General features: G+C 41.5%; 1 protein-coding gene across 7 annotated transcripts in view; it reads right to left on the bottom strand.

Moving 5' to 3' along the window:
* DPY19L4 (dpy-19 like 4) overlaps positions 1-12,361 on the bottom strand; it is a 33,965-nt gene extending 21,604 nt beyond the window's left edge. For 2 of the 7 annotated variants that reach the window (XR_011148446.1, XM_069005153.1), the window contains exons 1-8: positions 10,597-12,356; positions 7,904-8,011; positions 6,816-6,940; positions 6,032-6,122; positions 4,149-4,270; positions 3,169-3,314; positions 1,247-1,370; positions 565-699 (exon numbers count right to left, since the gene is read on the bottom strand). Coding sequence is in view for 5 of the 7 variants with exons in the window: in XM_069005153.1 (XP_068861254.1) it covers positions 565-699; positions 1,247-1,370; positions 3,169-3,314; positions 4,149-4,270; positions 6,032-6,122; positions 6,816-6,940; positions 7,904-8,011; positions 10,597-11,317 (1,572 nt within the window). In the remaining 2 variants the exon portion in view is untranslated. Of the gene's footprint in view, positions 1-564; positions 700-1,246; positions 1,371-3,168; positions 3,315-4,148; positions 4,271-6,031; positions 6,123-6,815; positions 6,941-7,903; positions 8,012-9,948; positions 10,093-10,253; positions 10,335-10,596 lie in introns of those variants that run through there. The other 5 variants (XR_011148447.1, XM_069005155.1, XM_069005156.1 and 2 more) reach the window with 5 other exon arrangements.
* Positions 12,362-12,922: the final 561 nt, after the last annotated feature.

Below are 12,922 nucleotides of genomic sequence, written 5' to 3'. Positions count from 1 at the left end.
TACAAAGGAGCGTATATTCCACTGCAACAGGCAGAATAAAAATGCCTTATTGCTGCAACATTTCTAAGAACCATTCTGCAGAATAAATTTAAATACTTTCTTGTATTGAAAAATCAATTAGCCTTCAACATCTCTCTAGTCTATTTATTGGCAAATCAGTGCAGGACAGGCCATTGAGGGTGAAAATGAGCCTTTTAACTGCACAGAGCCAACAGAGCACTTCTTTGGTCTGCCCACCCTGATGTGAATAGGACAAAGAAAAGAAGAGGCAGCTAAGCCAAGACAGAGGAGTATCATTCATCAGTCTTTTAGCTCTCCAAGGATGTTTCAGGTCTCAGAAGCTTTGTTTAGCTTCTATCCTAAACACAGCAGTTCAAAACATACTCAGTTGAAAGTTATTTTATTCTTCTGATGGATATGACATGCACTTCAGCTGGGCCCAGGCTGCAAGACACTCATCACTCAGTCTTGTGCCCTTTGGAGCTCCTGAGCAGTATGAATGGCAGGCACCTCAGAGGCTGCCTGTAAGTCCCCAACTATCAATAGGTTGAAAAGTTCCAATACCTTCTCTGTCTGTGCTAGGGCAAAGCTGTCTAGCAGGAAAAGAGAAACAGCCTGGACAAACAGGAGATAATGACTGTATTCCCACATCATCATGAAGGTGTATGTTGAGGCATTCACCAAAAGATAACAAAACTTCTAGAAGAAAAAAAGAAAAGTAAAAGCATTAATTTTGTACCTATGCATGCCTGTCACCAAGTAACTGAGAGGTCATTAAAATACAAACTATGGAAATTCATCATTATTTTGGGAAATAATTAAAATACTCACTTCAGACGTGCTTAATTTTCAAATGGAAGAAAGTAATTACTGAAATATTCAAAAACATTTAAAGCCAACCAGAAGGAACATTTTTGAGAAAGAGACAGGGTAAGGAAGTAACCACCAACTTCTTCAAGAAAAACAGTTTACGTAAGAAAAATTCTGCATCGGTTTATTGAAAGAAAGCAGCATATGGCCCGTTACAACATTGCTCTCTCTGAACCCTCCTGGGAGCATAACAAGGTAGGGCACAAGTTGCTTAGCAAAAACTGCACATGCCTAGGTGAAATCCATCTGGCTCTTTTGAAAAGAACAAACAAAACATCTACTGTTTTCTGCCCAGAAGGGCAACAATAGCAGAAGTAACTACCGTAGAGTACAGTTTTACCAGCAGCTCTTTATTAAGAAACTAATTTTGCTTTACCTCAGCAGAACAGTTTAGGTTTTTCTTTAAATAGCCTGTGAGAGCTGCTACTTGACATGCAAAATACGGCAAAGCCCAATTTTCTCTTGACGGTATGGAGTAATCAATTCTTGTTGTATCTGTCCTAGAAAAAATTACAAAGAAACAAAAATATTAAAATATTTATGGAAGAAAAATACCAAGGAAAGCTCAAACGTCACTTGTAGTTGTAAACGTGGCCTTGCAAGCAAACTATTTCAGTTTTTGGTGCAAAGTAACACTGACACAATTTTGCTGCTGATACAGTTCACAAATTTAATAACAGCATGGAAGGCCCAATCTTTACTCATCTATTTAGCAGGTTTCTTTATTAGGTGGCATTTATAGGACTGAAGCCAAAAAGCATCTGCCTGGATCCTTTTCTGACCTGCCTCACACTCAGAGTGGGATGAGTCACAGCTTCTGCCAACCTGCGCTGGGACAAGGGAGCCTTCTTTGGCCAGGAGCAGTGCTAAATGCTCTTATGTCCCCAGGCAGGGAACTGCTGCCTTGGCAGCAGCTTTCCACATTGCAATGAAAATCAGCTCACAGCTGAGAGAAAAGATTCCTTTCAGTTCTCATACAGTATGTTTTAAGCAAGTGATTTAGGTAGTCGAGCACAACATACTTAGGATACAAACTGGTGCTCCCTCACAGCAGCAGCAAATATTTTGTCTACAGGGAAAAATTCTGCCCAGCAAAACAAGAGATTAAAGACGGATGGGGAGCATGCAGGGTTTTCTCATGGAATGACTTGACAGTATCCACACAATTAGAGGTGTAGGTGAAAGTTTTTTAAAGCACTAAAGTGACTCAGAAGCACAAGCCACACTTTCAAATGTGATCAAAGGCATCAGTCTCAGAGGTACATAGTCTTCTTTGTGTCTACTATGCCTTTAAAAAGGAGCCTCAAGCTCCTTTATCATTTAGATACTTAAAAGCACCACCTTTCATTTTTTCCTCTGAAGCCTCTTACAGAGGCATATTCGGAGCTTTTTTAACTACTAAACCTTTCACTTTGTTGACACTGTTTAATCCTATTCACTGTTGAAAAAAATTACAGATTTATTCACCATTTTTCCTACTTTCCACTGTTCACACCAGCTTGATGAAAGTATTTTTAGCTACTAGTCACAGATTCAGTCATGGTGACTTCACACTCCTAGAAGATGCTTCCCAACAGTTCAACTTTAAAGGTGTATCTCTAACATTTTGCTCCTCCACAGTTCTTTTATTTCAAGTGCTCTCAAGTTCACAGAAAGCCCCAGAGTGCCATGGTGACAAACCAGGAGCATGAACGTAGGTTTTCATTGCCCAAATGAGGCTCCCTATTATTATGAAGCACCTATTATGCGGCGCTTCATAAGGGGAAGGGGAATTCCAAGTGAATTGTTTTAAAACAAAAAAAAACTTGATATTAAGATTATCTAAGAAAATTCCACTTTGCAGAAAAAGGCACTACAAAAAGAAGATTAAAAAAACCAAATACTCTTTACTAGAAAAATGCACTTGATCTGTCACAATATTTAGAGCTGGCCACAAAGTGCAGTTCTGTTTTACAGCTGTTTTGGACATTTGTTTTCATCCTTCACCAGCACAAAACCAAGCCTTTTGAGGAATATTTTTGAAAAATGAAATTGTGTGTGAATACTCCTGTATTCACACACATACATAAAGTCAGTTCAACTGGTAACGTGGATGGAGGCCTTTCCATTAATAAAATCATCGTGAGACTCAATGAATCTCTTGGAAATATTCTCTATTCACCATAAGAATTTGCTCTCACAGTGAGAACACAAAGCTTAATAAAAGCATTTCAATCCACTAATTAAAATAATTTCATTTCACTAATATCTTAAAATGTCTTATTGACAAACTAGATTGTATAAAGATGTTTTTCTTACCTGTTAATAATGAACCATGCTACAGTCAGCATTCCTGCCAGCCAAGTCCCACTCATAACCCAACTGGTTACAAACAATGCAGTCACATAAATTCCCTGCAGTCCAAAAACTATACCAATGTAGAAATACACTGGTTCAATAACTTCCTGAAATTACAAATAAAAACGAAGAGACATAGTGGCAACTGAGCTGAAGCTGGAAATGATTACTATTTACTATTTGTTATTGCTAACAATGTGCTAGGTGCTTTACAAACAGGTAAGATACGCCTCCTATTCTAGAAAATTACTGGGCATGCTTTTATTTGGGGCTCAAGAAGAACAAAGCAGTGTAAATGACGTGCACACTTCAGGACTCAGCTTGCTAGTGCCATGGTTTTTGTATTTGCTTTAGCTCGAACGCTGTATGCGTGAGATTTAATAAATCTATGCTGCAGTGGGATATAAAGTTCACAGGACTACTAGAAGAAGTTATAAAAGGGAGGAACTCAAAGAACTAAAGATGTGGCAAAAATGGTTCCAAAATCAGTAAATAATAAAAAAGGAAAGATAATGAGAGAGGACACAAGTATGCAGCATAAGCAGAACAAAGCCTGAGTAGAATGGAAACTGACAAAAGGTTAATCTACAGAAGTGTTTTTCCCTATTAGAATGGGCAGACAGGTACCACTGTAACAGACTTCTGCACTATAAAAGGAGTTAACTTTCCTGTTTTTAATGGATAGCACAGATACCCCTGACATTTCTAAGCAGTCTGTAGATGCAAAGAATAACAGAAAAGGTTAGTGGTTAGCGTCAAACCCCCAAAATCCTATGCCAGAGACTGATCAGAATTGAGGAGAACCTGGACCTGGTGACAGCCTTAGCTCAACTCATTCAACAAAAAATGTATGTGTTCATTGTATACAGCACAGAATGTCTCATACACACACACACACACAACCATAATGAAAACACAGAAAGTAGGAGAAATGCACATACTTCACTACCAGATGCTTGATATAAAACACTGGCTATCAACTCTGGGTACAAAGTCATTTGCTGGACAGCATTTATGGTCTTCAGTGATACTGTCCTATTGTTGTGTGTCAACTCATAAACACCTAGAGACAAAAAAAATATTATTCTTGGAATCACTTACTATTGCTGTTCCTAAAAGAGGCCAAACTACATTCAAAGGTAGGGGGAAAGAAATTTGATCATTACAGCTACTGACTGATTCACCACACCTAGTTTTAAAGGAAAAGAAATTTCCGTGTTAGATGTCATTCCACCCTACTGATCTAGCTAGAAAGTTATTACCTTTTTTCATCTAGTCCTTAAATAGAAGGCCCAAAACTAATCATCTAAAACACTGCCTTTTCAGTAACATACCGATGCAGTCCTGAAACTACTTGCCCATAGACCACCTTCACAGGAAGTGAGACAGATCTAATAGGGATGAGGAGGATGTATTAAACCCATCTCCAGAAAGAGGTCAGGTATGATGGCCTCATCACCCCTTTCAGCTCTGCATTTCTGAGATTTCTAAGAATCATTTACCAAACACAATGTGCCTTTCTATGGGGTTGAGATGGAATTGAAGCTGCCATACTTGAAGGATCATCCCAAGATCATTCCAAAATGTTATAAATAAAGAAAAGACTTGTCAATACTTCAGACAATAGAGGGAAAAGCAAAAACAATCCAAATCAGGATACGGGGGAGAACAAAAGCCTCAAAACCAATGCAACAGTCAAACCAGACAACTGTTTCCAGCTCTGAGCATATCTGGTGTATGGTCTGCAGCTGGTTCTCTGTAGGCCAAACCAGGTCTTTGAGGATTTACAACTGGGTTCAGCACAGCTGTAATACACTCTTGGAAACTGGATGCCCTGTAATACCTTGTAGACACAAGTCTACCTGTTTGCAGAGGCAGCGTCCCTGAATGAGGCACGCAATCCATCCATTCACAGCACGGGCAATACCCCCAGAGGTCATGAGGCACTGAGTGCACCAAAGACCTCAGATACTGCTGATGTGCTACATTCAGCTGGGAAACTGTTCAGCCAGTAAAACACTAACCACAACGTTTAGTTTTACTGGCTTCAGTGAGATTTCACAAAGGGACTGAACTAATTCAGTGGCCGACTGCTGCGAGATAGGGCAGTTCATCCTCTTCTCTCCTGAGTTCTTGCATTTTCCCCATGCTAGTGCAGTGCTCTTCTGAACTCCCTGAACTAGCATGAAAGTGTTCCTTCTTCTCTTCACTGCTTTAGTTTTCTTTTGGTTTAGGGACCCAGGGTCAGTGAGCCCCAGAGCCAGTGCAGGATAAAGAGCAGGAGCGCAAAGGAAGGAGAGATCATTGTCGCTCAGTCTGTTCTCCTTCCTGTTGCTTTCTGTCCTCACCACTCAGTGCTCATCAGCATCTATTCATCACAGCTGACAAGAGTAAAAACTCCTGGCAGGGACAGGATGGAGCAGATCAGCTTGTGACAGAAATTGTTCTGTCTTCTGACACAGAATGGAAAACAGTAATTTTCATCTCCCATTCCCAAATTCAACATAAATTTTATTTACATGGCAGAAAATCCACTATTGTGACACAAGCAAACCCAATGATAACTTTGATACAGGGTAACTTAAGAGTAATATTAACCCCATTCTAGAGTATTGATTAAAGGCAATCTGGTGGAATACAGGATAGTTAAATACTGTTTCTTAAAAGATACTGAAAAATTAGGATAGCACGTAGTTTTTAACTAATCTGACTGATATACATACAGAAGAGTATAAAATCAGTCTCCCAAGTCCGCAGGAGTTTATTTACTGCCTCCAAAGAGAACAGGACTTTTCAAAGTTAAAAAAACAAATTAGTTTTGTACCTCTTTCAAAGGAAGGAGCCTTTAGCAGTTCTTTATAAAATGAGTAATAAATGGCACTGTCACCCTGAAATGTAATTTCTCGTTCAAGTTCCTAGGAAAAAAAAAATATATTCATCTCCTTCAATCTCTTTCCAGAGAAGACAATATATTTTCAGATAGAACAGTTTTGTAATACACATGGTTATGACTTCACTGTACACCTTCAAAATATTCCACAAAACATGAATCTTCACAGCATTTCTGTCAGGTACAGAATGCTCTCTACAACTCAGCAAACATGCTTGGAATCACAGCAACTCAAATCCACATCGGAAGTCAGCACAAAATCCACGTGGTCTTCTCATATTCACAAACCTGAATTTCATTCAACTTTCTATACTTCACTTAATAATTGGAGCTCTTAAGAAAACCAAACCAACCAACCAACCAACCAACCAATCAAAAAACACACTCCCCCCAGTCCCAAAACAAACACAAAAACCCCCACCCCAAAAAGCTCAATACATTTTTCTGTTGATTAGCTTCTGCAATCCAAGTATGCTTCAGTTATTTCTCCATATTTTATAGAAGTATTTTAAGGATAAAGGGTGGCATAGAAAAACATAAAAAGCGGGACAAGCCAAGATGACTGTTAGCAGGAGGAAAAAAAAAAAAAGGAAGCTGTTTCAAAGACAGAGGCCTCAGCAGAAGAACATGGGATTCTGCAAGTAGTTTCAACATGGATCAGATTTGATTTCAAGGACACAATTTGGCTTTTGTTTCAGTAGTTCAACTTTATCTTTACCTGCCTGCTGGAAAACCAGAATTTCCGTTCGTGATATGTTGAGAGGTACACAGCATACATCATTCCACTGGTGACAGCCGCGAGACAGCCAAAGAAAAGCTTTGCAAAACGCTGGATTAACATATCTGAAAATGAACAGTGAAAAAGCTAAAGTAGTCCAGAGGATTGAGAAACAAACAGTACATCCTACACATGACTCTGATTTCTGAACAACAAGCAAACTTACTGGCATGAGAATTATCACACCATCAGCAGCACAGATACATTGAAAACCGGTTTGTTATTCCTGTCCTGTAGTTTTCTTTCCCAGTTGTTATCATTGCTTCACAGGACCTTCAGACAAAATACTCACACACTGCACTGCAAATTTTCTCTCCATTCCAGTAAGTTTTCAAATTAATTCCAAGAAGGAAAAGCCTCTTCCAGATAAATAGAGTGAACTCTAGATTCTACCCAAAACACCACAAACTTCTTCAAGACATTAACAGACAGAGGTGGCATACCACATTTAACATAACTTCTGAGACATTCTATTTTCCATTCTGTTTTTAAATATGAGAAAGAATGAATCTGAATCTTACCAAACTCATTCAAAGGGTGTCTACTTCATCTGTAGTATCATCGAGTTAGTATGTACTTTTAACACAAAAGTTTTTGGTAGCTTGATGAGCACTTGCCTAAAATTATTCCTAGTTTTAGTTCTGTTTCTTGAAAGGCTGTAAGGATTTTTTGTCTGCTCTTGTTTCAGTACCATTACTTCATGCATCTCAGCTTCCAGCCAAAAGATCATTCCAGAAGCAATAAAAATATTTATTTGTATGCAAATAGTAACAACAGTAAATTTCATAACTCCTCTGCCTCTACCTCCCCAAGCCAGAAACAGTCCAAGACTACCATTTTACTCTGCAATACACAAAATGTCATTATTAAAGAACTCTAACATACATGCCTGTTTTCTCTTGAAACATTAAAAAACCTAATTCAAAGTCAGTCTGTTATAAATTACTGTGCTACAAATATCTTCCCATAAAATGGAAGAGAATAATGAAAACAACAATCAAAAGTCAGCTAAAAATTCTGTAGCTCACATTTTGGCGACCTTCCCAGCTTTGAGTTTTCTTTGTTTCTCTCCTCTGGAGCCATTTTGTCAGATTCTGTGCAGTTTTGTTTCTTTCTCTGTCGCAGGTCTGCTGCCCCTGAAGACATTTTTATATTTGAGTTATTGCAACACAATACCTAAAATCACACTGAGAAATCCACACAGCAGCAGATAGCAGCCAGTTATTGCTACTGACTCAATTCCATGGAAGATATATTTGACAAAGACTCAATTAAAGTATGTCATATGCCCAACTAAAATAACAATATAACACTACAGAAATCAATTCCTATGTTATTCCTCAGAAAAAACAATAGTATTCTCTTGAGGCCATACTCTGGGATTACCCAGAACCCAAACTAGAAGCTAACTGGTTTATTCCATGGTGAACATACTACACCAATGAAGGAAATCAGCAGTTTAGATAAGTTGATGCAGACACTGGGACAAACTGGTGCCAATTCCATCCTACTCTGATCCTGGTTTTACACTGCTATAGTAGTATAATACAAAAATTGGGCTAGTCGACTGCTTTTAAATTGAGATGCTTATTATTTATATGGCAAAGGCTTTCATAAAGTAAATATAATACCACTTTTTCCCTGCTTTTGGATCTACTGGAACTAAGCAGATTTATGAATATTTGTCTAACATGTAATTAAAAAGCCCAGTCTGCTCAGCCACATAGATCATATCACAAGACCAAGGGCTTCTTGGGCTTCTGTTAACTTTTTTGTGAGCAGCAGCAGTATGAAGCCCTGGTCCATTTATTTTACAGTCTGAAAGGCAACGACGCTAATTCACAGACTGCAAATCTACATACAAAAAGATTCATTGCAAAAAGTATTTTATAATTACAATATTAAAGATATGCCACAGTATTTATGTCATTCTGGAAGTGTGAGGAAAAGGTTTAACTGTAACTCACACCCCAGAATTTTTAACTCTCCTGTTTGACCTACTGTCCAACATTGCTTGAAATATTGCAGCCACCAATTTCCTCTGGACTTAAAACCGCTCCTTCATAAAACCCATCCAACTTCAAACTTGAAGTTTCAATCTTCACATCCCACAACAAAGCTTTTAAGTACTCTGGCTTTATATTACTTCAATTCTAATTCTACTTTGTGCCACTATACTCATCTATTTTTCACCTACTAATTGAACACTGTCTGTAATTTTTGTCTTCTCATCTAAAGAAGGACAAGATAGAGCTGGGAATCATTCAGAGAAGGGCCATGAGGGTGATCTAAGTTGTGCAATGGCTCCCATACAAGGAATGAGGAAGCAAATTGAAGATGCCTCAGTCCAGAAAAGCGGATAACCAACACAAACATGCCAGACATCTACTAGTTAGTGAAGCGCACAAACACACTGAATAGGGAGCAGTGATTCACCTTCTTTTCTAATACAAGAAGTTCTCAAACAAACCTAGTGAGTCAAGCTAAAAAGAACCAGACCATTGCACATCACCTTCGTGTAGAACACCCCTCCCCAAAGAACATTCTGTAAACCAACGGTTTGCAGATTCATGAGAAGACAGACACAGTTATGGAGGACAAGCAACTGGAGACTACTAAAAACACAGAAACCATGTGCAACTCAGAAAAGTACCCCTGCTGAGAACAGCTGGGAGGCTGGAATATGCCATGGGACAGAGTTGCATATGCTTGTTTTGCTCTTGCATTTTTCTAGGTGCCTATTAAGAGTCTCATTTCTGCTGATTTCTTCAAGAAAACTAAATGCTACCTCCTACCCCTACAAAGGGGGTTTGCACTGAAAAGACATGGAGAAAAATAGGACTAAAAGTGAAACAGAACCGCAGAATACCCTGACTTGGAAGGGACCCACAAGGATGATCCAAGTCCAGTTCTTGACCCTGCACAGGACACCTCAATAATCACACCATGTGCGTGAAAGGGCTGTCAAAGCGCTTCTTGAACTCTGTCAGGCTTTGCGCTGCAACCACTTCCCTTGGGAGCCTTTTCCAGCGCCCAACCACCCTCTGGTAAAGAACTTCTTCCTAATACCAACCTAAACCTCCCCTGACTCAGCTTCAGGCCATTCCCTCGGGTCCTGTCACTGGGCACCACAGAGAAGAGTTCAGTATCTGCCCCTCCTCTTCCCCTCTTGAGCAAGCTGCAGATTTCGATGAAGTCTCCGTCAGTCTTCTCCAGGCTGAACAAACCAAGTAACTACAGCCGCTCCTCATACAGCTTCCCCTCAAGGCCCTTCACCATCTTCGTAGCCCTTCTTTGGATGCTCTCTAATACTTAACGAAACGAGAGGGAAGGCTGACTAAAACATACGGAAGGATGCCAAAGAGAAAGTACACTCACGGAGGCATCCACGGAGATGCTGTCCAGGGCGCTCTGCCCAGAGACAATGCCAGGCGAAGAAAGAGAAACCGATCCCACGTTCCCAAGACACCGGCCCGGCCTCCGGCTTGGGGCCGCACAGGACGGGCTGCCTTGGGCGGGGATGGGGCCCGAGGGGCCTCCGGGGCGGGTTGGGCCCGGGAGGCCGCCTGTGTCCTGCAGCCCAGTGTTTCACCTCCGTCCGTGCGCGGCGGTCCCGGCATTGGAGAGGCCACTCCAATGCTGGCCTGAGCCAGCGGCCTGGCCCCGACCGCCTCCGCCCGGCCCCGGCTCCGGCTCCGCGGCCTGAGGAGCCACCCCTCACCTTCCTCCATCGCCGGCCTGTGCTCGCCGCCCGCCGCTGGGTCCCCCCGCCGCTCTCTGCGGGGCGACGCGTCCGCCCCGCCCGCGCCGCCCGCCTCCCGCCGCCCGCGGGGGCGGGAGTGTTCCCGCATCCCCCGGCGAGCGGAGCGGAGCGGCCCCGCGCGGCCCCGCGCTTCCTCCCACCGCCGGAACTGCGGCTGCGGGGGGCGGCCGGAGCGGAGCGGCGGCGCACCGGGGCACAGCGAACGTGCAGGGGTACAGCGGGCGAGCCGGGAGTACCGGGGCACAGCGAACGTGCAGGGGCACAGCGGGCACAGCGAACGTACCGGGGCACAGCGAACGTACCGGGGCGCACCGGGGCGCTGCCGAGCGGCGTCAGGACTCCCCTGCGGGAGCTCCGCGCTGCCGCCGCCCGCCCCGAAAGCAGCGCTCCCCGGGCAGCGCGGCCGTTCCCGCCGCTCCCGCCGGCCAGCCCCGCTCCAGAGGCACCGGGCGCCTCCGGAGAGGCCGCGGGGCCCCAAATTACCTCGGACAAGAGGAGGCTCGGGGGTGACCTTATCGGTCTCTACAACTACCTGAAGGAAGGTTGTAACCAGGGGAGGGTCGGTCTCTTTTCCCAGGCAACCAGAGACAGGACGAGAGGACATGGCCTCAAGCTGTGCCAGGGAAGGTTTAGGTTGGACATCAGGAGGATTTTTTTCACAGAAAGGCTGATTAGACATTGGAACAGGCTGCCCAGGGAGGTGGTGGAGTCACTGTCCCTGGAGGTGTTTAAGGAAAGACTGGAGGTGCCACTTTGTGCCAGGGTCTAGTTGGCATGGGTGGTGTTCGGTCAGAGATGGGACTCGATGATCTCAGAGGTCTTTTCCAACCTAACTGATGCTGTGATTTCAGAATTGGTAACTTTTCTATCGAAGAGGTTTGTGGGAAGTGCCCCTTGAAGGCTGCATGTCTCCTGACCTGCAGTCAACGGCCGGAAAACTGATTTGGTTACTTGTCTGGCAGCTGCAAGGAGAAACTAAACCAATATGTGTGTCCTGTTGGAGTGTAAAATGAGATTTATAAGTTTCCTGGATTTTTAAATAAAATCTAAAATGTTTCTGCAGTTGTTGATTTATTGGATAGTGAATGGAGTTGCTTATGTTCTTAATGATCCACAAATTATCCGTTCCATTTCTAATATATTTGGTTTGATCTGGTTTTTTTTGTTTGTTTGTTTGTTAGGTTAGGGGTTTTTTTAAGTTACTGGCATAAGCAACCATATTCATTGCAATGAAAAGAACAGTAATTGTTTTAAATATTTGTGCTCAGACCATCAGTACATGGACAGACATAAAATAAACAATTGCTCAGTTGTGCTCTAGATGTTGTTTTTTCTTAAGCCTTCTTTGTACCTGCTGTTTTATAGTGTACCCTGTTGCATTTATTGTGCAACTTCAGTTTTCTACTGATGCTCCAATATGTAGATCATCCTACACCTTGATTTCAGTAAAATTATAAATGCACATCAAGTTATTTACATGCATAACTGTACAGTTAGAAGGGAAGTGAAAAATCCAGCCTGCTCACTTGATTTTCATTTTTTCCTAAGGAAAAAAATTGCACATTTGAAGGTGGGTGAACCAAAAATAATTTTTCATGCAAGTTTCTTTCTCCCAGAATAAATATGCTGAAATGATTGTTAAGGTAATGTTGGAAATGTTAATACTGTTGCACTTCAATCTTCCAAAATGTTTTCTGTAACTAATATTATATGAAGGTTATTTCATTTGATGGATTATGTGCCCTAAACATTGTGCTGTAATACATTACAGTGAATAAATACAGGGATGTTGTGTTCTTTTTCCAAGCTTTCTCTGTACAAACGTGCATCATATATCTGCATGATGGCAGTTGTTCTCTGTTTACATATTATTTCTGAGCCCTGCAGACATAATTTCCTTTTTATTTACAAGTTCATGGTACTGATGCTTTCCAGTTTAACAATCATTCTTTCCTTTAGAGATTGTTTTTAGGAGACAGACACAGATATACCTTAGTATAATGCATTAATACTGGGCATGTTTGTCATTACACAAAATTTTGAAAAAATATGTAGTTGTTTATTTTGTAAACAAATCAAGTTATATTTTTGTATGTTAAAGGTCTCATGCCTGAAAATATTTGTAATGTTTCAATAATCAGGTAATGACTATGGATATTTCACCCATTCTCCTAATTTCAGTCTTTTGTAGGGTTAATTTTCAGGCTTCTAACTTACGGTTCTGGGTTGTCAGTATCCAGAGGTTTTGCTTATTTTAATTATTTCAGATTCTTCTCTCCCCTAA

Source organism: Aphelocoma coerulescens, chromosome 2 (assembly GCF_041296385.1).
Source record: "Aphelocoma coerulescens isolate FSJ_1873_10779 chromosome 2, UR_Acoe_1.0, whole genome shotgun sequence".
NCBI classification, from domain to species: Eukaryota; Metazoa; Chordata; class Aves; order Passeriformes; family Corvidae; genus Aphelocoma; species Aphelocoma coerulescens.
This window is presented reverse-complemented; position numbering and strand designations above follow the sequence as displayed.